We start from the raw sequence: 27,778 nt of genomic DNA, 5'->3' as shown, positions 1-27,778 counted from the left end.
GGCAAAGTAATAGCCCAATTGCAAAAAAAAATCAATAGGGTCTAATGGGGTAATTAGACCTTTTAAATGACACTGATTTTGTGTAAATCGGTTCACCCATCTCTGAGAAACATGAGTGAGATTAAACACTCTCCAGAACACGTTTCTTTGAATAACTTCTGAACCACAAGTTCAATCTTCATAAAACTCAAAAGCTAATAATTTTTTAAGCAGCTTGTTCATTTAAAACCAATTTTGTTAAAATCGGTTGAGTAGTTTTTGAGATAATGATGTTTCGTGATTTTCACATTTTTGAACATAACCTCTAAACTAAAAATCCGATTGCAATGGAATTCAATAGGGTCTTATGGGGCAACTAGATCTCTCATTTGCAATTAATTTCATGAAGATCGGTCCAGCCATCTCTGAGAAAATCGAGTGAGATTGGGAGAGCGTTACACACACACACATACACACACACATACACACACACATACACACACACACACATACGCACACACACACACACACATACACATACAGAAAATGCTCAGCTCGTCAAACTAAGTCGATTGATATACGAGACTCGATCCTTGGGAGCACTTTCATACCTTTGGTTTTTCCAGTGATTGCTATACCTTTTTAGGAGAAAGGCAAAAAGTTGTCCGAAATAAATGGAGAATTAATTTCATCTTAATCAGGTCCAAAGTTGCGCAAAGCAGTTTATAGGCAGTCAAAATATTCAAATATCGTATGTTTTTTCAACTATAGAATTTATTTCCCACTTAGAATGATTAATCATTGTCATCCATTCCTTTCATTCTATTCACCTGTCATACTAACAGTCTTGCGTATTTTAATATACCTGATGCTGATATGTATTCTTAGGTTTAATTGATGATTCAACGATGAAATAGTCCCAAAAGCGCACAAACAACGTTATGAGATTTCAATCAAACGAAATCTGCTATTTCATAGGTTTCCTTTTATTGACCTGCACCAGCACATCAAACGGCAACTTCAAAGTCAAATCATGCTTGAAGCATATGTCTTCCGGTTTGATTTTCGAGCTGAATATAAAGTTCCGCACCAAATGTACCATGATAATTTTCATCGCTGAATAAGCGTAACGCCATCCTGAAACGAGACAATCGTACTGTAAGAGCACTCTGAACGTCTGTAATCATAAATTGTCTCACTCACCAATACAAATTCGGTGTCCTCCGCTGAAAGGTAAAAAACCAAACTGATGTCGGTACCGGACCTTGTCCGACGAAAAGTTCTCCGGATCAAACTTGTCCGCATCCGGACCCCAAACGTCCTTCCGCTTGTGCAGCTCGATTAGGCTCATCACGAAAATGGTCCCCGGTGGTACCTTAACACCGTCGATTTCCATTTCCGCTATGTTTTCCCGGGCGATCTGTGGTACGGCCGTCCAATGACGCTGTACTTCGTTCAAAAACATTTCCGTATACTCTAGCTGCTTGATTTTTCCTGGCGTAAAATCCGCATCGGTCGAGCCATCTGGGAAGACTTCCATGATTTCCTGGTACAAACGATCTTGGATGTCCGGGTAAAAGGACATCCATAGGCAGGAGTACGCAGTCAGCAGACCTGCGGTATCCGTGGCCTGAAGAGAGAGATGAGCTTAGAACTTGTTAATGAATCGTATTACGTTTCGATCATACCCCGGTCATTACGGCATAAATATTGTCCGTTATTTGCTTGTTAGTGTAGGGTTTTCCATCCTCATTAGTCGTGGTGAGCAGCTGATCAACTAAAATCTTCGGTTTGGGATTATCGTCGTCGTTGTCGCTAAGATTATTGTTGCCCTGTTTCAGCAGCAGCTCCTTTCGCTCCATTACTAACTGAAATGTTGAAATTATTGAATATAGAATATTTCAAAAAGTTCACGCAGTCCTGTGCATTACGACGAAATATTCAAAATGTGTAAGGGGAAATACAAACATAAGTAGGTATATCAATTTGTTTACTATCTTTCTTCTTTGTAAGTACTAATCCTTAAGATTATCAAATTGATTTAACAAATGTCTACAAACGTTTGACACTTATGTGAAGAAAAAAAAAAAAAAAACGTTTGACACGGCAGATTACACGAAATAGTATATCTTCCCGAAATTCCCACGCCGGGATAAAGTGTTGATACCAGACACCTTGTTTGCCACAGAAAAAACATCGACGGTCACATCGTAGTGAAATTAGCAGGCATTAAAAAAATAGTGATATAGTTATCCTTTCTATAGGTGAAAGGGACAGAACCAAGAATCAGAAAGCAAGAAAACGAACGGAAAACAAAATCGGAAAAGAAAACTGTTTCTTTCCGAGATTTAAGTAGGTTGAGTTTAAATTTGTTCAATAAAATCAACTTGCAGTCCTTATAACGGGTGGGCGTTATTGCCACCGCACGTACGGTGACTTATGTTTACATTCGTATCACATACGAAATAAAATCTGTTTGCGTCTCACTGAGGAAAGTAGATAACTCGAAAAAAGGGGGAGCCTATGAAATGATGTGCATTATTTCTCGTACATTCGTGTTCCTGCATATGAAATAAAATCTTCGCGCGTTTTGCGCTGCTCAGAAAATGAAAGAATCTATCTCTCACACAGAAGTCATTCCAAATTCCACTGAGGGTGTTGAAACAATAGCCATCTTTAAATATTAAGCTATAAAGGTCCACTAAGTGAACGTACAAGTGCGAAAATTGGATAAGCGATACAAAACTCGATTGTACACGCAAAAGTTGAAGTCTTGTACAATCATTGTGTCTTCCCGATTCGCACAAATGTTGCACAGAAATCGCACAATAAATGTGTGAAACGCATAACGCAACAGTTGTACTGCGAATACATTGACATAGATTGAAATCAGAATATGTATCATATACCGACACTTTATTTCTCACATCGAGTGTATTAGTGACTGCTCTTTCTCTCTTGCTCGTAGATTTTCCATGTACGTGCGACGAGACTAGATACGTCACATATAATTTGCAGGTTGCTCTTTCGCTTCTTTTTCGGTTCGGGTTGCGACGCACAAGACGATGTCTCGTCGCTTTACGAAATGAGCGAGACACCAGTGCTGTACATACTAGATGCCAGTGTTGTTAGTCTCACTCATACTGTCGATGCGTGCTTGCTGCTATTCAGAGGAATGCATGAAGAATAAAAAGTATCTCGAAAGCGTGTGTGCAAAAGACTTGAAAAGCGTAGCATATGTCTCGTCCTCAAGCAGAAAGGAGGAGATAGGTTTTGCTTCTCGCTCGCTTTGCAGTGCTGCTTGATACCAGTTGAAACTGTTTAGGTGTACTAGTTTGGAGCTGCCAAATACATTGGAGAAACGCTAGAGCATTATTTGCGTTATGCCCAACACGCAATCATTGTACTGGTTCCGAATTACATCAACAATTGCGCTAAAAAAACGCACAATTTTGTACTGGTTTCGCACCATCCAACTTTTGCGTGTAGAACTACGTCTTCTACGTTCTGCGGTTGTGTAAAGGAAACGCATCTGACCGGAGATTAGAAGTTGTGGGTACGAGTCCCACCTGCTGAACTATATTGTTCGTAGTTTCTACTATCATAGTTTTCAGTTAATTTAATTTTAAATCTTCATCGCTACATTTACTCCTTGAGACAGAAATGGAAGAACTTGAAAAAAGGCGAAGCCTTATTATATTATGTCACTTCGGATGCGGTCTGATAATGACACATTTTTGCGACAACTGAATGAAATTTGCAATTGCAATAATCAACCTTTTTCAAGGTTATTACATGTATTTGTATTTTTAGAAGCTCAAACTAATTAGTTTGATAACTGAAACAGTGAATAGAATCCGCTGCAGATGTGCAGTAGTGTGATGTTCACCACAATTCGATGATACTATGGATATACGAAACTAATCCGATTTCAAACAGAACATGCTACAACTGAAATTCAGAATACTCCATTAAAATAAAATGATGCTTTGAATACTCATGTGAATATTTGGAAAATCTATACCGAGCGTCTTAGCAGAGTGATTTATAAAATCAAAAGAAATAATTATCGGTTTCCGTTAGACTCTACTAGAAATTCGGGAAATAAATATTGAAATTCAGTCCGCGCAAATATATATTTCGACTGTGACTGGACTGGTCCACATAAGCACTGAGGATGACTGTATGTCACAGTCGAAATATATATTTGCGCGGACTGAATTTCAATATTTATTTCCCGACTTTCTAGAGTCTAACGGAAACCGATAATTATTTATTTTGATTTCATGTGAATACTTTATGCTCATGTCTGCCACCAGTTATCATCAGCACGAACAGAATTTTCCCCAGTCGCACAGCGGCAATATGCAACACGTAACAGTTGCACCACAGATAGACGTCCAAGCAAGAACAACATTGATCGAAAATTCCGTGTAAATACAAAGAGAATTGCGTTATAAATCACTTGTACACTAGCGCCGCCTGGTGACCTGGCGTCTCCGGTAGCACTATCTGGTTACGAATTGCTAGTACTAAAAACTTTACACATGTTTGGAATTCAGCATGGATGTCTGCTTCTGCATCCAACGCGAGAACAATTTGATTATCTTTTTTCCAAGCCGCAACACGACACTTTTTTCCTGTATGGACTTCCTCACTGCGACTTGATCTATTGTGAGATATGCCCAGGTGTATCCCGCACTTCTATTTTTAGCAACACCGCTATTGTGGCATGCTTATTATTTATTCGTGCTTATGCATTATATGATTACACCCTTCCTTTTACCCTTCCTCCTATCAAATATAACCTGGAGAAGTTTAATCGAGCGGCCTGGCCAACTTTATTATGAGAGGGACTTAGTTATATTCTGTTGAGAGGAAGTCACACCAAGGTATTATAGAATTCAGCGTAAAGGAAAATTAAGCGGTCATAGAGCCTGGGAATAAACCCATGCTTAAGTCCTTTTTCGATATCGAAATTTCACATCGAATGATTCTACTAAGATTGGCAGCGAAAATGGTCATGTCATATATCTTGTATATTGACCTGACAAAATGATCTGTGCGAAATTTCAGCATGATTTAGGGGTGCCTCAAAGTGATGAAATTTTGCACAGGTTATTATTCTGGGCAAAAAAACGAAATGTACATGGTCGTTCTTTAAATTCGATGATGACATTTTTTTATTGTCGCCCCAACAACCATCCACTTGACAAAGCGGACTCTGTAACCTTGTGGCTACGCAACTACCGCCATTTTCCACGATACGTGGTATATTGTTGCGTTTATGCGAACGAGCTCGAAATGATATAAGTTTTTTGTACATTAGTATTCCTATATACGAAATAAGGGCATCTTCAGGGGTGGTCCAAATCGTTGTTTTGTTCTATTTTTTTGGAACAAACTCAAAATCACTGCTGCACCGGTGGTGTAAATTTTGTTTTATACCAGATCTAAATTGAAAAAAATTGAAACTGGTATACGTTTTGGTCTATTTCTGTCACTTTTTGGAACAAGGAATAGATCGTTCTAAAACCCTTTGTACGCTAGCAATAGGTGGGTAAAATGTCATATTTTAATTGAATACCTTATTTCTAGCTATTTCAATATAAGCGTTTTGCGAGTGTTGGGGAATAAACAAAACAAAGATTTTTTATGACAATTCACAATTCATTTTTGTGGCTTTTCTGAAGAAGAAAATGAACAGGTTTGTCGTTTTTGGCTTCAAGGAAACAGACCAGCAAAAGTGGGAATTCTGGAAGACCATAACCGTAGGCTCAACTACTTGGTTTGCAACCATCAGCCACCAGGATGACAAATATGTTGGCTATTCGCCTTAATTGTATTGGGACTAGAGGAGAACTTTAGAGGCCAGAAAAATGTTCCTCGAAGACACTGAACTAAAAACGTTCAAAATGCTGGGGTGACATTGAGCATTTTGTTTCGAGCAACTCGAACAAAACTAAATGATCGCTGGGGGGCGTTATGTTTCGTTTTTCGTATTTTTTGACTTTGCGGGTTAGATGAGCCGCAGGACAAATGACAATGACTGCTCTGTTTAAGCTTGAAGCATAACTGGCAGTATGTGACCTACCCGAAAATAGCGAAAATTGTTCGAATCAAGCTGCGCAATGCCATCCAATATCCTCAAAACCCAAACCAAGTTTTAGGAACTGCAAGATTTTGAAAGATTGATGAGACGAAAACGGAAGATGAACACCTACGCGATCAAATATTTTTCGCTATCCTCCGAAACCCTACTTGTAGCAGGAATTTTCGATCATACCAATACATGCTGAGAAATGTCACTGACGCTCGGGTCAAACCGTCAAATCCACAAAGTCTTGTGGATATGAAGTGTCTTGCCAAAGTAATCGTTTAATGTGCGTAAAAATTATCGAATTTCCGTTCGGTAAATGTTGAGTGTTTTTTATTATAACAAGTCTCATTAACTGCTAGCATGGGGTATTGAATTGTTGACAGTGTGACAGATGTCAGCGGTTTAAAACAACAAGATATACAACACCGGTGCGGAGAACGAAAAGTTGGTCTATATTAGCTGGTTCTATTCAGGTTTCGCTGGTGTAAATCTAGTATAAAGTTGTTTCAAAAACAGACCACCGCTGAAGATGCCCTAACATCTTTGCCTGTCTTGTGCAGCTGAGAAAATGAGATAACTTGAAAGAAAGGGGAGCTTTTCACAACATTTAACTTAAATAAATATCACGAACAAAAAGCGGTTAGCCGCTTTAATTGGTTCGCAAATACGCTAATGATAATACAAAAGTTTACAAAAAAAATTTTATCTATCAGTTGAGAGTGTTAAGTGACAATAAGTAACATTGCATACATTCAAAACGGCACATGGCACGTACGATGCTACGCTATACCATCCTCCTCTCAGCTATAGAAGCTAACTGGTGATTGATTGAATGCTGAGAAACCAAACCAAAACGATTGATTTTTCAATTCATTTTTTCATCAGTTTACTATTGTAAAGATTCACCAATTATCAACCTTTTCTTTTCGATCAAAATATTGGCGTTTAAAATCCGCTCAGGGATAGTAACATAATATGAATCATCCCAAACGGAGTGACCACGAAAGAGCACAAACTTGGATACGACCGTGCCAGATTGTGTTCAAAGTTGGGGGAAGTATTCATCTAGTGACCTTTAAGCCTTTATGCTACATTCCGATTCTAAACTTGACCTTCTGTTTATTATACACTAGGGTGGGGAATCGTTATATGGAAAAAACGAAACTTGTTAGCAGAATTACAGAACCAAGTTTTTTGAAGTAGAATACTTCTCTCAGGAAGTTCGACTACATAGGGATGTGAAATGAAAATCTAAAACCGAAAAAAGTGAAAAATATGTCCAATTTCAAATGCTAATAAATCGGTTAGTATTCGATGGATTTCCTTCATTCTTACAGCAATAGATTGGAAAATCTTCTAAGATTCTTACCAAAATAAGATTATTGTAATTTTATTATTCACACTATTGTATTATTGAAAATAGTCAAGCCTTGTCAAAACGAAAAATTCGACCTCTGATTGGTCGTTATATGCTTGCTTCCCAAGCACGGTCGACAGAATCATATACCTTGCAATTGAAAACATGCTATTTGGCCTATATAAGAGCCTGTTTCAGCCGGAGCCGCTCATAATAGTTCTAGACAGCGACAACAGCAGTCGTCCTTCCTTAGCAGCAGCACTAGCCCTGTGGTTGGTCACCACGTCTCAGGAGCAGCGCGGTTTTTCTCAGCGTGTGTCGCCAGACAGCCATTATTCCCCCCGTGTTGGGGCGGCATGAAGATTGCCATCAGGAAATTCAATTTTGGAAATGAAAATGCCATTTTGAAGGCAAATAAACAAGTCATTGAAAGTTAATAATTTTTGTCAAGGCAAGCAAGTATTCTGTGATAAATCCTAGCAATTTAAATTTGTCGCACCCGTCTAATTTACTGAATGTGAAATAGCTTCCACAGTGCATGTTGTCCGTGTATCTTAATTCCCCCAATGTTAGGGCAGCTCAAAGGTTGTAATTAGCAACCGATTTTGAACCGCAACATGCTTTTTTTCAAGGCAAATAAAAAAATAATTGAAGGTTAATAATTTTCTGGCATCAACACAAGCAGACATTCTGTGCGGGATGCAATCAAATTCTGTTGTAGTTGTCTAATTTTCACTTTATTTAGTAAACCCCCCACTGTAGGGGCAGCGCAAAGGCTGCGATCAGCATAACCGACATTGAATAATAAACTGCCCTGTTAGTACGCATTCACAGAAGCAGTTAGTTCGACTATGCAGAGCTAATATGAAGTCGATTCAATCAATCAGCATAAACAGAATTTCGTCGTCTCCCAGCTGCCAAGTTGCAACATGATGCAACACGCAACAGCGAGCAAACGAAATCGCTTGATGTTACAAACCGCAATAAGATACGGGCTAAAACCGTTGCGTGTGTGAGAGCACCATCGGTGTTTATTCGCTGGATACACTATCTACTGTCTACTGAACGCAATAATCTGCTTACATGCGACACGGGGACGGGAACATTTTCTTCAACGAAGCTGCGCAATACGACACAAAACATGTTATTTTGTTGCTTCAATGAGAGTGCTATCGGTCCGGTTCGACAAGAAATCATTTTTGTGCATCCGTGCTACGAAACTGAGGAAAAACTTTAGAAACTGAAAAAAGAGGTGGAGCTTATCAAATGATCGCTCTGAACCAGAATAAAGTCACACATATTTTTCAAGTTATATCATTCCACCACGTACGTAAAATAATTCATTCCTATTTTCATCCCTATATAAGAGCCTGTTTTAGTCGAAGCCGCTCATAGTAGTTCTGAACAGCGACGACAGCAGTCCTCCCTTAGATAGCGGATAGCGGCCACAACTGTGGCATGGCTGTGGATAAGCGTAGCAGTTTCAGCGGATCTCACCATCGATAGCAGCAGGGCCAGCAGATTCAGGTACAGTGGATACCAATGGCGGCCACAACTGTGGCATGGCTACGGATAGCGTTGCAGTTGCTCAGCAGTTAGGCCAGCGTATAGCGGCCACAACAGTGGCATGGCTATGCATAGCGTAGCTGTTGCAGCGGGTATATCAGCATCGATAGTAGCAGGGTCAGCTGATGCAACGACACTCCCTTCACTAAAATGCTGTTTCAGTGTGGTAGCGGGAAGCATCAGCAGCAGGCTTGCATGAAGTGAATACATCAGCCAGCAACTTTCTCGAAGGCCTCTGCCATAGTAAACTCGAAAAGCGGCGCGAGCCGATTCGCTCGGCTGTAGGTTGATGTACAGCTCTACTGATGGCTGTACATTAACCTACAGCTGAGCGAATCGGTTCGCGTCACTTTTCGCATCTATTATGGCAGAGGCCTAATGGGAAAGTTGTATCAGTTTGTTCAGAAGAATATTATTGTCGGTAATATTACAGAGATGCGATTGCGTAAATCCGATTTTGAATTGAACAATTGTTCTTTTGAGAACAAATAACACACTTATTTGAAGAGTTAGTAGCTTTTAGTACCAATAGCAGTATAGTGACAGCCTCAGCGGTAGATGCAGATGCAGCCGGTACTTCCCTGAGGCCGATGTAAAGGTAAATGGGAGCAGCACGGCAAGACAGTTCGGGTTATGCTTAGACGCGCGTCATTTTTCGTTGTTGATATTCCCCACATGAAACGACGCGCTTTCGTATGATAGCGGTGGTATTAGCGGTAGATGCATTTGCCAACACTTCCTCCAGTAAAGCCGTGTCTAGTTTTCAATGTGAAAACACCTTTCTCATTGTGTTGACCGTGCGCCTTAGTCCTCACTATCAATGATAAATTGAACAATTGTCCTTATAAGGACAACAAATGAATTAATGAAGATTTAATTTTGAATTAGAATACTTCTCTCAGGAAGTTCGGCTACATAGGGATGTAAAATGAAAATCTAAAACTGAAAAAAGTGAGAAAAATTTCAAATGCCAATAAATCGGTTAGTTTTCGATGGATTTCCTTCGTTTTTGCAGCAATCGATTAGAAAATCTTCTAAGATTCCTACCAAATGCATGAAATTGCAATTTTATCATTCGAACTATTGTACTATTGAAACTCTTAAGCCTTGTCAAAACACAAAATTCGACCTCTGATTAGTCGTTATACCGCGCTTTCCCAAGCACGGTCGGCAGAGTTATGGACCAAGTAAATTGGGAATGCATCATTTGGCCTATATAAGAGCTTCATCAGATAATAAACAAACATTTCATCGGATATTAAATTGAACAAATGAAATTTGAAGAACACAAATGATTATTTGAAGAGTTAATATTTTCTCGTTTTGCGCTATAATCCAAAGTAAATTATCTTCATCTACATGCATACTCTGACTATTATTACGTGTTTGCGTCGCTTAGTGTTTGGCTACGGTCATGCAGAACGCAAATAACGGCACGATGCGATTCGGCAAGACGAAATCTGTTGAAATGTTTAGCTCTACTTCGCCTTAAAAAGAGCTGTACATTTCACAAGCTGTACGGCATTCGCGTTCTGCATAACCGTAGCCTTTGTTCCGTTCCCGTTTAATGATGTCATATTAAATGTGCATATTACAATTCGGCAGCACTTCAACTTCTCATTTGCACAAAATTTAAAAATATCCAATGAACTTCATTCAAAATATCAGACAAAAAGAAATTACAATACTGCCAATGAACAGTCAACGTTTATTTACTAGAAAAAATGACTGACACGCAAGCAGCCAGGTTATCTTTCTTGTAAAAGTATTCTACTTCAACCTTGCGGTCGTGGCTTTGCATACAACCTTCTTGTGATTTTTTTGTTCTATTTGGGGCCCCAAACAATCCTGAATTTATTGGAAGTCGATTGGTTTTGTCTCCGCTTGGCGCATTGCATTTTAAATTTATATGGAGATTTGTATGGAAAAACCAACTTCATTGCATTTTCCATTCTAAAGAGCTCAAAATGGCTCAAACCATAGGTTTCATGACTTCAAATGGAAGGTTTTTTGATGCCCAGCAACTTAGCCGAAGACACTAAGGAGCTAGGGTGTGCCAAAAAAATACAAGAACTGTTCAAAGTTGATTATGTCGAAATTTATGTTGCAAATCATTTTTTCTGCCAACACTGCCAGTGTACCGGCGTCAGTCAGATTTCCATCAGAAGTAACCTCGGAAACACGTTGAAGATTCTTTTTACGCCTATGATATTGACCTAAATTTGTTTGATTATTGGGAATAGGTTATGTTTCCATTCAATTCTACTACAAAAAATCGAATACCCTTTTATCGAATACCGTCCGCAGAGACGTATTTCGGCTGCTACATGCAACCATCATCTTAATTTGTTTGCTTGGTCCAGCTGAGTGTATAAACTCGTTACGATAGGTTACTCCTGATGGGAATCCTACTGACGCCGGTACATTGGTAATGTTGGCAGAAAACAGGATTTTCTGCATTTAAATCGACATACTCAACTTTGAACAGCAATAGCTCTTCTTAGGGACATTCTAGCTCTTCAGTGTCTTCGGCAAAGTTGTTAGGCATCTAAAATACTATACTTTAACATAATGTAGTGCATTATGAGAGCATTATTGAGCTCTCTAGAAAGGTAAATGCAAAAAAGTAGGTTTTCCCATATGAATTTTCATATAAATTTGAAATGCAATGCGCCAAGCGGAGACAAAACCAATCGACTTCTAGTAAGTTTAGGGTTGTTTGGGACCCCAAAAGGAACCAAAAAAACTTGGTTCTGGAAAAACGATCAATTTTCCCCACCATATTATACACAGACTTCGCAGTCAACTACATGTTTATTGTACAAAACAATTGCGGGGCTAGCGCTACGATTCTACTGACATTAACAGTCCCTGCGAGCCGAGACTTGAACCTACGATGACTGGCTTGTTATACCAGTATCGTTCCTCGAGACCAACTGAAAGGTCCGAAGTGGTTTTGACGAAAAATTGCACTATCTTGCAACAAAAAAAGGAGGTCCCACAGAGCGGGGCGTATTCCAATCGACATCAAAATTGGAATTTTTCCGAGGAGATGAATAATTCCCCCAACTTTGGGCAAAATCTTTGATGGTCGTGTCCAAGTGGCATGTACACTTCGTATGGAATGACCAATATCCATTTCGAGAGGTCACATTTTAGTTGCACTTTCCACAGTAAGTAAGACGAATCCTACGTCTGAATACCAGTTGGCTTTATTGGCTGGGTGAGCGATAGATTGAACTTAATCAATAAAAACCAATGGCAGAAATAAATTCATAGTTGATTTTAGAATAGCGGGAAAACGTTTCGAAAGGTTAGGACTAGAAAACTCCGAAAAAAAAACAAAAATTGTCCACAATAGCGAAAATCACTTTTTGAGGCCATAAATGACACAGATATCAATCGATATCAAATCAAGTAGCGAAAAAATGCTGCGGAATACCGAAGATAACAGTAATCTAGTGCTCAGAATAGCAAAAGACATTCTGAAGGCCAGAAAAATCAAAACTTAAGGATTTATTTGAAGGGTAAATTTTTTATTTTATGGGAAAAATGCATGCAGTAAAGCTAAAGCAGGTATTAGACGAAGCAAATATTTGCTATTTTTCAATACAGATTTAATTTTGTGCAAATAAAAATCGTACCAAAAATAGCAAATATTTGCTTCGTCTAATACCTGCTTAAGAGTAGTAGAAATTGCTTTTGAAAATCAAGTTAACTTAAAGTGTACTGGAAATGCGAAAAATTATTGAAAAAAAAAACCTAAATTAATCCACCTAGCGGTCAGACCCAGCCTTTCTCATTCAAACTTTAATTTGTAAAAATAGATTTACATGAACGCTACAATCCAATAAATGTATATTCACTCTTTAGGTTCTCAAATATTGAGGCTGTAATCTATACATATAAAAATGTAGTCCGGTCTGTCTGTCTGTTTGATCATATAGGCTCGAAAACTACCGAACCGATCGTCCGATCGTTTTTGGTCCCGATAAAGGTTTCTATGATAGTTCGAGACCCCTCCCTCTTCTGGAATGAAGGGGTCCAATACAAATGAAACATAAATTTCTGCACAACTCAAGAACAAACCAAGCAAATGAAACCGAATTTGGCATGTGGATATTTTAAAGGGTAATAAATATGTCCATAATGGTTCGACGCCCCTTCCTCTTATGGAAGCACATGTTTCTGCACAAATTTCTGCACATCTAGCGAACTAATCAACTAAATGGAACCATATTTGGCAGGTGAATGTTTTTAGTGGTGACAAATATGTTCCATAATCGACCTCAGGTAACATTTTGGATTGTAAAATGGCAACTTCCGGCTTCTGGAAAACAGCCAAAAATGGCCGATTTCCACCCAATATAATGATATTCGGATAAAGAATGATACACAGGACCTAAATTCGACCACAGATACCATTTTGAATTTTAAGATGGCGAATTCCGGTTTCGGAAAAACAGCGGCAAACGACCAAATACCACCCAATATGGGTATTTTCGGAATCGTAATGATGCACTGGAGCCACAAATCGACTTCAGACACCATTATGAATTGAAGGATGGCAACTTGTGGTTTCTGGAAAACAGCCAAAAATGGCCGATTTCCGTCTAACATGCGTATCTGCGGATCTAGAATGATACACAGCAGCTGAAATCGACCATAGACCCCATTTTGGATTCTAGGTTGGCGACTTCCAGTTCCTGGGAAACAGCGGAAAATGATCGAATTACACCCAATATGGATGTTTCTTCAACCAGAATGACACTCAGAGGCCATAAATTATCTTAAATACCATTTTGAAATCCAAGATGGCGACTTCCGGTTTGTTGAAAACAGCCTAAAATAACCAAAAACCATCCAATATGAGTATGTCTGGAACCAGAAAGATGCAATGAGCTAACAATTGGCCTCAGGCACCATTTTGAATCGCTAAATGGCAACTTATAGGAAGCAGTCGAAAATGATCAAATAATACTCAACATGGATATTTCCATAATCGAGATGATGCATAGAAACCAAACATCGACCCTGGACACCATTTTGAATTTAAAGAAGACCACTGTTAGTTTCTGGAAAACAACCAAAATAACTAAATATGAGTATTTCCGGTGTCAGACTGATGCCAGAAAAATTGCTGAAAATGACCGAATACCCCCCAATATGAATACATTCAGAATTAAAGCGATGTACAGAAGCCAAATGTCGAGGATGTTGTCATTTCGATAAAACCAATCATTTCAAACGATTTGTCTTTTGACTTTGATCATATCCTATGGTCGATTCGGTGTGCATTTGCAGACTCTAAACACATCGCAAAGAATCAATGAAGATGGAACGTGCAAATAGTACAAAACTACATTTGAATTATGTTGAGACCACATATATCAATCAAAGCAGGTATAGTATTAAAAAGCCTTTGAATTTCTTTTCTTTCCATAACTTTTGAGCCACATATCAAATTGTTATGGAGTTTGTTATTTGTAATTTTTAGAGATGACTCGTTAGTATGACACTAGTTATGTTCAAATAAGTCATGTAATCTTTGAATTAATAGACTTTCGTTGTTTCATTAACAATTCAATACATAATGGTGGCTTAAGTTCAATTATAATCAAATGAAATGGGAGCGTATAGGGCAGCCAAACTTTGAAACCACGTGTTCAATCATAATTCATCAGTTAACCCTTAACTAGCCCGCTCATTTGATAATAATATTGATCAAATCGGTTGTGTAGTTTCTGAGACAATGAAGTTTCGTGATTTTCACATTTTGGTACATTACAGACGAAGTTACAGTCCGATTACAGTAAAATTCAATGGGGTGTTACGAGGCAGCTAGACTTATTAGTTGACACTAATTTTGTGGAAATCGGGTCAGCCATCTCTGAGAAAAGTGAGTGAGTTCAAGTAGTCTTCGGAATATGTTCCTTTGCATAGCTGGATTTCACATTTTTAAATATAACAGGCAAAGTAATAGTCTGATTGCAAAACAAATCAATAGGGTCTTATGGGGCAACAAGGCCTTCCATTTGACACTGATTTTATGAAAATCGGTTCAGCCATCTCTGAGAAACATGAGTGAGATTAAAGAGTCTTCAAAACACGTTTCTTGTCATAACTTTTGAACCACAAGTTCAATCTTTATGAAATTAAGGGTATTTCAGTTAGCCCGTTCATTTGAAATCAATTTTGTTCAAATCGGTTGTGTAGTTTTCGAGATAATGATGTTTCATGATTTTTACATTTTGATACATAACCTCTAAACTAAAAATCCGATTACAATGAAATTGAATAGGGTCTTATGGGACAACGAGACCTTTCATTTGCAAATAATTTCATGAAAATCGGTCCAGCCATCTCTGAGAAAAGTGAGTGAGAATAAAAATCTGCACATACACACACACACATACACATACAGAAAATGCTCAGCTCGTCGAGCTGAGTCGAGTGATATATGCCATTCGGCCCTTTGAAGCACTTTTATACTTTCGGTTTTGCAAGTGATTGTTACCTTTCTAGGAGAAAGGCAAAATATCCAAGAAACAACTCTCAAGTTTAGTTAATACAGTGCTTTTTCGATTTTATCACGGTCGAAAAAAATTTTACCGTGAATTTAGCGAAATGATAAAAATTTAATTTTTTGTGTTGGATACAATTGAAATTTATGATGTTTTGAGTAAAATGCACTTGCATAGTTGAATGGAATATAAGTTCAAGATAGGTACAACTGAATAAACAAGAAAAGGTTAGTTTTTGATATTTTTTCCATTGAATTTTCGCGGACTTTCTCACGGCTATTATACATGCAATATCAATATGATTTGTACTGCTCATTCTTTAGCATAGCTAGCAGAGTCTAATGCTTGTTTATGTGAAATTCTGGAACCGCTAGATTTTATAATTTCGAAAACAACGCTCTATAAGGACCAACCTGTAGGGATTTTTAAGTTGTTAACAGATCTTCTTTCTCAACTGCTCGAATAATACGTAATTTTTGCTTCAAAGTCAATGAAATACGTATTTCACGGTTCATTTTTCTCAAAATTATGACACAAATTATTTGTAACAGATATGACACTTGGTTGCCTCAGAAAATAAATCAAATAAATTGAGTTCATAAAACTATACACATGCACGGACACAAGGCACAAATGAAAATGATGTTTCGAATACATTTCCCGCAACAGGAAGTATATTATTCTTGATTTGAAGTTTTTTTTTTTTTAAAGCGCGATAAAAACGAAAAAAACGTGAGAAAATCAAGCGTGAATTTGGCGAGTAGTGATAAAAACGACTGTTGATAAAAGCGAAAAAGCACTGTAATAGCAAATAAAAAGGTTTCGGAATTACAAAAAATTGGTTCTACAGGCAAAAAAATGTTACTTCCAAATCGAGAAGAGCGAAAATAAACTCTTAAATGAGAAACAGATGCCAAAATTCCCCAAAATCAAAGAGAAAACCCCCGTCCGAGGTCGTGAAGAGTTAGAAAATAAAATGCGATCTCAAATCGTCCTTAGAAAGGCAAAAACGGTTATTAAAACCAGAATGGGGAAATAACGCTTCTGAATGAACAATGAACAAATACTTTTAAAGAAACAAGGATTTCTAATTTTGCAAAAATTTATCTAGATTGACATTTGAAAAGGTCTGAAGCAATTAACCCCTTTTTTATAAATCGATATATCTGATTGTAACATTATGATTATTTTTGAAATTTCTTGAGCATATTCACCGCTATCCGGATAATATTTTTATATTATCCGGATAGCGGTGAACATGCACCAGAAACTTCACTACTTTTACTACTTTTAAAAAATGTAGAGTTTTTGGAGTGAATTAGGGAAGTTTTTTTTTATATTTTGTGATTAAATTCCATCTCAAGAAAGGCTACTCTTTTGAAACGAACAGCTATCAAAGCAAGTTTTCGATATATTCATCAGAAATGTAAATTTACGAGTCGCTATTTGTCACTAATGGCTGATTTTTGGAGAAAAAATTAAAAAAAAAGTTGTGATTTACAATAGTAAATAATTCCTCTCCGGATATCAACTCACCTCTGTATAGTAATCCACAACAGCCTTTCTTGCCTCCGTGCACTCTTTATAATTCCTAGTAAACTTATGCACGAAATCAGGATACATGTGAACACTTATCATTCTTCTCGATGCCCGTTCGGAAGCTCTGTAACAAGACACATTTCAGACTACTGCCTTGCAATGTTCACACTAAAAGCCAAATTTCACGCTAACACGAATAAAAAACTCCGTTCCGAAAACTCACATATCTAGCGCCTGCTTGAACTCCCGTTTTCCCTCCCTTGTGATAATATTCCTTCCAAGGCTGGTACCACAGGCCATCTCAACCGTGCATAGCCCGGTAAATTTATGCATGTTAACCGTCGCTCCATCCTCAAGCTCGCTCAAACTGCACTCCATCTTTTTGGCACATGCCACAAACATCGGTAGAAAACCGTTGACAACTCGCTGATTGAAGGACGGGTTCAGCCGCTTACGGGAACCCTTCCAAATATGATCTGTAACAAGTTTCAAATTTTGTTGAAACACCACTTAACGGATTTTTAAAGCACATACACTTGGCGGTAAACAGCCCATCGCTAAATCCCGCAAAATTGTAGAGGAAAGGTTTTTCCAAACAATCTTGACTAGTCAAGATTTGCTGAATCAGATCCGGATGGCTGGTGATCAACAACATTTTGGGTCCCGCCCAGGCTCGCGTGATTCTATCCGACACTTGAAAGGCGCGCTTAATCGCCTGAAATCGTTCCACATCCGTTTTCCCGATCATCATCAGGGCGTTTCCCAGCACGGGATACGAAGGTTCGAGCGAGGGCCATTTTTCCGCGAATCGATACTTCCTCTGGTGTAACCAGTAGAGCGTCGCCGTTAGCACCGAAACGGTAGCCGTTAAAAGTAGGAGTATCATATCGAAAAACTTTAACCGTGAACGTGTTCTGTTCTGCACGAAGCACCACGCGGCACTGGAAGGTGCCCCCGGGTGTTCTTCAGATTTTGTATTGAAGCTGAAGATCTGGAAAGCGCGCGCGAGAACGATGCGCGAAAAGTAACTACTCAAGCAAGAGTGAACCATAAGAGGGTAGCATCATGCTTTGCACCTAGGTGATGTTTTTTTTCCTTTTCTGGAAACTTATAGTGTTCACGTTCTATCGTGATCAGGGTGTAAAAAATCATAGGCATGATTAGTCGGTTAATGGTTATGTAATGGTAGACAAAAAATAGAAAAATGAAAAATATATTCGCATGAAAATAAATGGTTCATGACAATGTTATTGTATAGGCACTAATGGAAGAATTAATAGCACGGATCAATGTACGATGGACTCATTTGAGTAAAACATCTTTATGCTGAATGAACTACGGTTGCCTAGACTGTCTGAAATCGAATATAAAAAAAAAAACGGAAAACATAATGCAATAGATATTGTTTTTGGCACTCATTCAATATATCGTTCTACCACCCTTCGCTTCAATCACAGCTTGACATCTTCGTGGGATTGATTTGATAATTTTAGTAGTTGTTTCTGATACGGTGTTATCCCATTCAGTTGCAATTACTTACTCTCGCTGCTGAATGCTTGCTGATTTATTTCCGTAAGCCTTAACTTTATAAATAAACCAAAGATGTGCTATTGGATGAGTCAGGGAACTACGCCAGCAACTCCAAACCGTTCATTTTCCTTTTAGTAAACCATTTCGATACCAGCTTCGATGTATGCTTTGGATTTTCATCTTGGTGGAATGTGTATCTGAGGCCCATCTTCAGTTATTGTGCACTAGCTGCAAGTTTTCCTTGAGCCAATTACCGATCCGACGCGCATTGAAGCTCCAACCCATGACTCTACCTGCATAGGAAAGATAAAGGCAAGCCAAATTAAATAAGTTGATAATTAATGAATTTGTTCACCTCTATCATGTTTGAGGGTAGGATGTAATTTTTCGAATTTTCAGCATCTTTATATGAAACCTCAGATCCAAGTTAGTCGTTTCTTGATGTGTTTCGCTGATTGTCAAGGTTATTTAAGTGCTACTTTATACTCTAAACTTTGTTAAGACGATTTCGAACTATTTGAGCGTGGAATGGGTGGAAATTCGTTCTCAATTCGTTTTTTTTTTTAAATTTTTAGTGCTGATAGACATCCACCTTGTTTCCTCGTTCTCGCGATAGCGCTGTCAATCCGCAAACTTGTCATTGCCATAGGACCTGATCGCTTTGCATTTGTGAAAGAACCACTTTCTTCAAATTTCTGCACAACTTTAGTATTTGATGTTAACTTTTGCAGGGCTAGTGAATCGTTAAACACGGGCTTCATGGTTCAATTCATTTCATTTGTGGTTTCTTCAAATTCTGTTTACAATCTCCACGTTCAACCAAGACTTTTTAATCTCGGCTTTTCTAGAACTAAATGAGGTTATTTGAAAAAGAACAGGTTTTTTTTTCTACCAATGCACACTGGAAAAAAATGAACCTAAATCCCCACTAATTAGAAGCCGCTGGTTTGGCGACCTGAAATATAGCATTTCTTATGTAAAATTGGTCAATAAATCGATTGGTGATGGTTTCATTTTGTGCAGGGCATGGAAAATGGTCTTCTTGCCCCTTTTCGCCCTATTTTTGCGTTTATTCGGAAATATAGACCTTCTCCCGTGCCCTGCACAGGATGAAATTATCACGAATCGATTCATTGACCAATTTTACATAAGATATGCTATATTTCAGGTTGCCAGCCCAGCGGCTTCTGATTAGTGGGAGTTTGGGTTCACTTTTCCCCAGTGTGCAATGTTAGAGGTTCTATTTTCCTAGCTACACGACCTAGTGACCTAGCCAGTTCGATTCTAGTCAAGGGCTGATCGTAACAAACGCTTAATGTCTTTGAGGATTTTGCATCTTTAAACATCATGACAAACATACGTTTTAAGGCGCTCTGTTTGTGTGTACCTTAGCCGCAAAAAAAAGAAACAAACTGTAAACTGCTTACAAGATGCTATAGCTATGTAATCGAAAGCAGCCGGAAAAAAAATCTCTGTCACAAGGTGCTGAACAAACTAGCTAAATTTGTAACCATTATCGGAGTGTAAACGCGAACTACGTCTTACGAATACTAATTGACTACAATCGTCAGTTCAAACAGAGGCAGGTACTCATCAAGTTTGAAGTTCCATATCGCAAATATGGCACTTCAGTCTTCAAGTTGCCCTAACTCAATGTACTTGGAAAATATTTCACTTGAGGCCCACTGCAAGTGTTTCGGGTTTCCTGTTCTACTCCGACATCAACATATCGACTTTAAAAACGACTTATCATTCAGATTGCCGATTTTTTCAATTCAATGCAACCAAGGAAAACATTTGCCAAAAATGTAGTGACCAGCAGAAATTGTGTGATCGATAATCGCCAAAGAAGCAACCGCTCAAGATTGACTGTGTACGTGACCGTGAACTCTGTGCGTGGAACAAAACAAAAAACCTAGCTGGAAAACTTGAATCGGTCTATGCGCATGTTTTCACCTTGAACGCTATGCATAATCATACCCAGTACGAAAGGAAAAGTGAAGATCATACTTGAAAATGATATAATTGCAGTTTCCAAAAAACAATCTTAGAATGGTGATTGAATGATTGCCTACTAGAGAGAGGTTGCACGAAGCGGTAAAGCCTGCCGCATTTGTGAAAATTAAATCTGTTGCCGCAAGCTGACAACAATGAACGCCTATTATTCTAATGGCTGATATAAAAGTTTTTTTTCCTGCAGAAAGCAATTTTTTCCGTGTAATATTGAGCTGTCGCAATTTTTTGCTAACCGCGCGCGAATCATTTTTCCACCGTGATTGTTGGTTTTGATATCTCCAATCCGTGAAATCGTTGTAATGATTCGGTTCATTCTAATAACACCTAATTTGACGATATCGATAGAACTACCTCCGTAATGGTGGTATATTAATAGATATTTTTTATAGGTAGCATCTATGCACGTTTTGATGTTATTGGCGCAGTTTTCCCGATGTTGTTTTCATATAAAAATAAAAAAATAAGATTTATGATTTTCATAACATATTTACAACTTATTTTCAAGATTTCCAGTATAAAAGCGTATTTATTATTGTTAAAGGTCACTGACACGTGCGTTAAACTGGAGCAATTTTAGAAATAAATAAATTTACTACCATCAGCCGCTATCTGCCTATCTTTAACCAGTTGAAAAAAAATCATTCGCAGCCTCACCTTATAGCTTCTGTTGTCTTCTTTTCATGGCTGTTGAGTAGACGAACTTTGAGTATTTCACGTGTGATACGTGACTAAAAAAAAGGATACAAAAAGTGTGTGCTGGTTTTTACTGTCCATTTGCGCAAGACGCAAAAATTACAAAATTACACAACCAGTCAAGAAGTGGCTTTTACGAGAAAATTACCCTTTCAGGAGAAAAAAATAGAAAAAAAAAATCTGCTACGTAGTACTGCTTGATGGATTTGCATGTGATCGTGATATAGACCTTTTTATAACTAGAGTAGATGATGAATAGGTGTAAAACTGATTATACCTTATACCTTATTATACCTTGCTGAATTTTCATTTGTTTTCAATGTTTTACCCCACTTTTGCGATTGAAACTTAGTGAAACTGTAGCTCAGGAACATCCCTAATTAACTTCAAAAGTTTAGCTGGCTCATTTTACCCCGTTATACTCCTATCGAATTAAGTCAATTCATTTCCGAATACGATACGTTCGGTCGGAAAGGTCAAAATAATTTTCCCGAGAAAATTGGATAATTCTTTTTGTTGCTGTTGAGAGGCCTATTTCGTTTCGACTGATGCACGTCTGCCATGCTTGGTTCGCAGTACCAGCCGAATCGTCTTTGCGTCACTGCACGATTCAATTGTGAGTGAACAATAGAACTAGAATGCTTCATTTGATGTACTGATATATTAATTCAAAGATCACATGCTGAAGAAGGAATTTATGAAAGCTTCAAGTTTTCTCATAAATAAATAAAACAACCTGACTGAACATTTAAAAAAAAAATTTATGAAAAATTGCGAAATAGACAATGGTGCTTATTACGGGAGTCACTTTACGGTGAAATATATTTCACTCTCACGCTCACTTCACTTTTTTAGACCTATTCCCGATTCCACCTCAAGTGAAGTGACAAAAATCACCACCACGTAGTGAGATTGACAGTGAAGTGAAATTGAGAATAGCACAAGTGAAATGAGATTGTTTCCCAGCTCAAAAATCTCTAAGTCCCAGAAAGTCGTTTTTTAGATGACACCAGAACTTGACGTGTTCTGCATTCCCAAGACATTCGGCATCAAAAACAATGTTTTTATCGGGATCAAAAATTTCCTAAACTAGTTTGCATTTTTTTCATCGGGCAAAGAAAATGAAAATTTGACCGCTTTAAAGCACGCATCAAATTCTGATTCGTTTCATTACTGAAGAATAAATCCAATATTTACCATTAGATCACAAATCAATCAACTTTAGGACTTATGGCATTTTCGTGGAATCATTTCACCGTTCAAAATGGCCGTGAAATAATTCCACGCGAAACGCCGCTTTTTCCGTTCTCACTTCACTGATATGACACTCATAATAACCCAGATTCCGCGGCAGATGTCACTTTGCGACGTTTTTCTCACTTACGTGAGTCCCGTAATAGGATTTTGTTCACTTCACTCTGATTTTACCGTGAAGTGACTCCCGTAATAAGCACCAAGATAAAGGTTGACTTACCGCATTCAAATTGAGTGACACTCGAGATGATTTAAGTTGAATAATGACCGTAGTCATTGATTTCAAATTCATTTCTCGGTTTTCGTATTAAGTTTGCCTCGTGATTCTCATTTGATAGAGAACCAAAGTTTCACATCATGTTTGACTGGAAAACTACTCATGGTGCACAGACGTTTGGCTCCATTCGTTTCTTGTGAACTAAATTGATATCAGATTTCAGAGGCCTTGACGTTTTCACCTACACTTCATAAAAAATAAATTTTATACATCCAATTATGAGCTCAATTCTCGAACAAAAAAAAACTTTAAACAGCACACACATAATGATAAATACCATCGGTTATGTCATCGCCGCGAAAAAACAACATTTGACGCTACCAATACCGCAAATCCGCAATGCTTAGGTTAAATAAACAAAGTGATTTATAAAATCTTCAAGAAAACGATCTCTATTATCCTTGTTCTTTAGATTGCTTACAGAATAAGTTTCAACAGTAGTAAATTGATAAGTAGTTATTCAGTATAAAGAGCTTGGTTGCCTACTCACTTACAGGTTTACAATACACTGTCTCTTCTTAATGATAAATGTATAAAACTACATTCATTCGAATAATCTATCAGGAATTCAATTTATCCGTGTTTATATTAAGTATAGTTTGCTGTTTCTCTTTTACAAATACTACATCTTAACATATGCTTGCTCGATGATGCTTGATTAGAAATATAATACTATTTGCGCTTTCAAGTTCACGTTCCAGTAAGTATAGAAAATTAATTTCTAGTAAAAAAATGCAAATGATATCGAACAGGACCTGTCTGTTCTACTTCCCTTCTGTTCTTCCTATCAGAATCCTAAAAATATCATCCCCGTAACAACCTGTAATTGGCAAACGAGTTGCCGTTACGCAGAAAAAAATGTTCACTCTATAAGAAACCATAAGATATTGAGTTTGCTTTCGTTTGGTTGAGCAATCGTTCTATCAAAATCAAAGTTACTGACAATTTTGGAACTTCCCGGATAAATGTCTTATGCAAAAAAAAAAAAAATCAAATCGCAATCATAATCAATATGTACTATACTCCTGAATTCTACGATAGTTTAATAAATATGAATATTCTTTTCTTTCTCTAGGATTCTTTCAACTTCTCCTCACAGTTCACTTAACATTCCATAATTGACGCAGAGAGCTATGCTAAAACTACAAATATGATAAAAAATTGATCATGTTGTTCAGACTATTGTGTGGATACAGAGTATCTATTTCTTTGCTAGCTTAAATGCTTCCTATTTTTTACTTTGTTCCGATATCTACATATACCAAAAATGCACCTGCAACTCAACTATGTAGAGAGAGAAAGCAAATTAAAACCGTTACTTTAGTGGAATGATGAGTTGGTAGCTTTAGTTTCGTCGTAAAAAAAGAGCTGCAGGAATTGCTTTGTAATTTGTTGAGATTACAAAGAGGTAACCATCGGCGGTGAACTGGTAGAACTGGTGCCATGCTTCTTCGCGTCTGTTATGTCGAACTCCTCCACAACAATCGCCGCCCGCTCGTTGTCGATGCTGTCCGAAACCAGCTCGGAAACGGGTGCGGATTTCGCAGTCGACATCACTTGCAGGGATGGTACAGCTGTAGTCCCTAATATCTTGCGTATAGTTTCGCCTTTTCCACTGGTGCCAATTTTATTGTTAGCGGACTTCACATTGTTAGAGTTTATGATGCTTCCGCTGCCCTCGTGCATGGCAGAACTGATCGTATCGGCTGTCCCAATGACACTATTAACACGACTTATGCTGCCACGCAAACCGAGGCCGCTGTTCACGCTAACATACTGATATATGAAGTTCCGGTCGTAGCTTCGTACCATCTTGTACGACTTGCTGAGTAGGAAACGGGTGATGTTCTGGACGTACTCCTCCACGTCGATAATTAGCTCATCCTCTTCGTAGTAGTGCACCAGGTGGATGGAAATCACCTTCACATGGACACGATCGAACGGTATGGTTTGAAGGATCTGAAATGAAAGAAGAGTTGCAGAGGATTTATTTTATGTTTGATGCATAAAATGATACCATCGAATAAAGAAATGAAACATATTCTTGCTATGTCTTAAATAATCAGTTGTTTTATGATCAAGAAATGATTATAGGACAAACTAAAACGTCGCACAGTGCGTCGAGCCAATTTTTATGTTCGGGCATCGAAGCTTTTTATTGGTGCCACTACTTACAGGACTGCAATTCTGTTTAACAGCGATATTAAATTTGTTCCTATTACAGAGTTTATCTAACGGGATTTGGTTGCCATTGCGGTGGAAATCCCAGCGGCTAACGGCACACCAGAAATGATTGTTGCCTCCGCTTACTTCCCGGGGGCGAGGACTACATACCGCCATCCGAAGTCGAAGTGCTTGTGCAATACCACACAGCCTGGGGCAGCTCGGTTGTCAACACACGAGGTAAGTACCTGCTTGAATGTCTTACTTCTAACAAGGTTAATGTATGCAATGTAGGGAACGAACCAACTTTTAGTAATGCTAGTAGTGCTAGTTTCAGATCTCACTCTATGTTGCGCCTCGGTTTATCAGACTATAGACACATCAGGAATCCAAAGAAACCCAACTGGAACTCATTTAAAGTACATTCTGTCCCAAAAATATTCGAGCTCCTGTTGAATTGGACATCGCAGCAAGCGACCTACAGAAGCTTTTATCGTTAACCAAACGGACATATCCTGGCAGAACGAAACTCTCAGCAACCTTCCTCGGCAAGCTAGACGCTTGTTCTAAAACTAAAAAGCTTATAAAGCTTATAAAGCATCGCTTACAAAATATAACGCTGAGCTACGCAAAGCAAAAAGCAGGTTCTTTAGTGCGATTTTGTGAAGAGATTTAGACGCAACGCGACTGCAAAAAGCGATGTCTAAAGATCATACGAATGGTTTTGGGCAAATGAAAAAAGAAGATGGCAGTCTGACTGTCACTACTAAGAATACGCTGGAGATTTTTATGGATATCCACTGCCGGTAACCGCAAGTCAGTCCCATCTGTAATTTTGTCGATTTTGAGTTAGCATCGGATTTTGGCCTATCATTGAGTGTATTTTCAGATGTACCGATAAAAAATAGTGGTTTGTTCAACAAAAGTGGAAATCAATACCAAGTCGAATTGTCCCATTATGAAAAGTAACCGCAAGTCAGTCCCAGAGGCAAAATAACCGAAAGTCAGTACCAATTAAAATAAATTAAATGGATGTGGAGTGGAGAAGAGAGATTCGATATGATCGTTTATATGAAAACTAGCTGACCCGGCGAACTTCGTCCCGCCTATTTAAGTGTTTGATTTAATAATTTTAAACATTTTAAATTCATTGATTCCTTGCGATTCGATTATATCATTTAAAAATGATTGGTTTCATCAGAATGACAACATCCTCGACTCTTGGCTTTTGTACATGACCTCTATTCCGGATATATATTGGGTGCATTTCAGTTATTTTCGTTGTTTTCCAGAAACTGAAAGTGGTCATCTTCTAATTCAATATGGTGTCCAGGGTCAACGCTTGGCTTCTCTACATCATTTCGATTACGGAAATATCCATATGTAGTAGTATTCGGTTATTTTCGGCTGTTTCCCAGAAGTAGCCATTTTTTAATTCAAACTGTTGTCTAAAATCAATTTATAGCTTTTTGTATGAAAATAAGTTATCTAGTAACAACTATCAATTATTGGGATTATTTTTTAGTTTGAAATGGGGATGAATTTATGTGCAGCAATTTCCTACTAATATGAGTTCAAGTCCATTTTTGAAGTAGAATACTTCTCTCAGGAAGTTCGGCTACATAGGGATGTGAAATGAAAATCTAAAACTGAAAAAAGTAAGAAATATGTCCAATTTCAAATGCTAATAAATCGGTTAGTTCTAGATGGATTTCCTTCGTTTTTGCAGGAATCGATTAGAAAATCTTCTAAGATTCTTACCAAATGCATGAAATTGCAATTTTGTTATTGGAACTATTGTACTATTGAAAATTCTTAAGCCTTGTCAAAACACAAAATTCGACCTCTGATTGGTCGTTATACGATTGCTTTCCCAAGCATGGTCGGCAGAGTTATGGACCTAGTAAATTGGGAATGCATCATTTGGCCTTATAAGAGCTTCATCAGATAATAAACAGACATTTCATCGGATATTAAATTGAACAACTGAAAGTTGAAGAACACAAATGAATATTTAAAGAGTTAATATTTTCTCGTTTTGCGCTATAATCCAAAATTGATTATCTTCATCTACATGCATACTCTGACTATTATTACGTGTTTGCGTCGCTTAGTGTTTGGCTACGGTTATACAGAACGCAAATAACGGCGCGATGCGATTCGGCAAGACGAAATGTGTTGAAATGTATAGCTCTACTTCGCCTTAAAAAGAGCTGTACATTTCACTACGGTAAGGCGAATCGCATCGCGCCGTCATTCGCGTTCTGCATAACCGTAGCCTTCCGTTCCCGTTTAATGATGTCGTATTAAATGTGCATATTACAATTCGGCAGCACTTCAACTTCTCATTTGCACAAAATTTAAAAATATTCAATGAACTTCATTCAAAATATCAAACAAAAAGAAATTACAATACTGCCAATGAACGGTCAACGTTTATTTACTAGAAAAAATGACTGACACGCAAGCAGCCGGGTTATCTTTCTTGAAAAAGTATTCTACTTCAACCTTGCGGTCGTGGCTTTGCACACAACCCTCCTGTGATTTTTTTTCTTGGTTCGCTTCTTCATGGATGTATCCGGAAAATCTTCAGTATCGAAAAAGATTCCATCAGAATCCAGGAAATCGTTCCAAGATATCGCCAAAGGTGATGCTCGAACCTAAAACGGATTTTGATCATCTTGACAATTGTTGTCGGATGAACCAACTGCAGTCCCGGCTGCAGTTTCTTCATCCGAATCCTCACCGGATGAGCTTTCATCGGTTCCGCACATCATGAG

General features: G+C 38.0%; 2 protein-coding genes across 3 annotated transcripts in view; both read right to left on the bottom strand.

Annotated features, from left to right (window-relative positions):
- Nucleotides 1-736: 736 nt before the first annotated feature.
- On the bottom strand, nt 737-19,460 carry LOC129730621 (probable cytochrome P450 313a4). Its single transcript, XM_055690095.1, has 7 exons — nt 18,951-19,460; nt 17,600-18,888; nt 17,289-17,541; nt 17,063-17,189; nt 1,668-1,847; nt 1,183-1,609; nt 737-1,116 (listed from the first exon to the last, which is right to left on the bottom strand). Exons 2-7 carry the CDS (start codon nt 18,114-18,116, stop codon nt 947-949), a joined length of 1,674 nt encoding a protein of 557 aa, XP_055546070.1. The 5' UTR covers nt 18,117-18,888; nt 18,951-19,460; the 3' UTR covers nt 737-946.
- A 3,740-nt stretch (nt 19,461-23,200) lies between these two features.
- Nucleotides 23,201-27,778, bottom strand: part of LOC129730095 (protein Star) — a 46,745-nt gene continuing 42,167 nt past the window's right edge. For both annotated transcript variants that reach the window (XM_055689139.1, XM_055689138.1), the window contains exon 5: nt 23,201-24,794. In XM_055689139.1, coding sequence (XP_055545114.1) covers nt 24,234-24,794 — 561 coding nt within the window. In that variant the 3' untranslated portion in view covers nt 23,201-24,233. The remainder of the gene's footprint in view (nt 24,795-27,778) is intronic.

This window comes from Wyeomyia smithii, chromosome 3 (assembly GCF_029784165.1).
Source record: "Wyeomyia smithii strain HCP4-BCI-WySm-NY-G18 chromosome 3, ASM2978416v1, whole genome shotgun sequence".
NCBI classification, from domain to species: domain Eukaryota; kingdom Metazoa; phylum Arthropoda; class Insecta; order Diptera; family Culicidae; genus Wyeomyia; species Wyeomyia smithii.
Note: the sequence above shows the minus strand (reverse complement) of the source record. Positions and strands in the feature narration are given on the sequence as shown.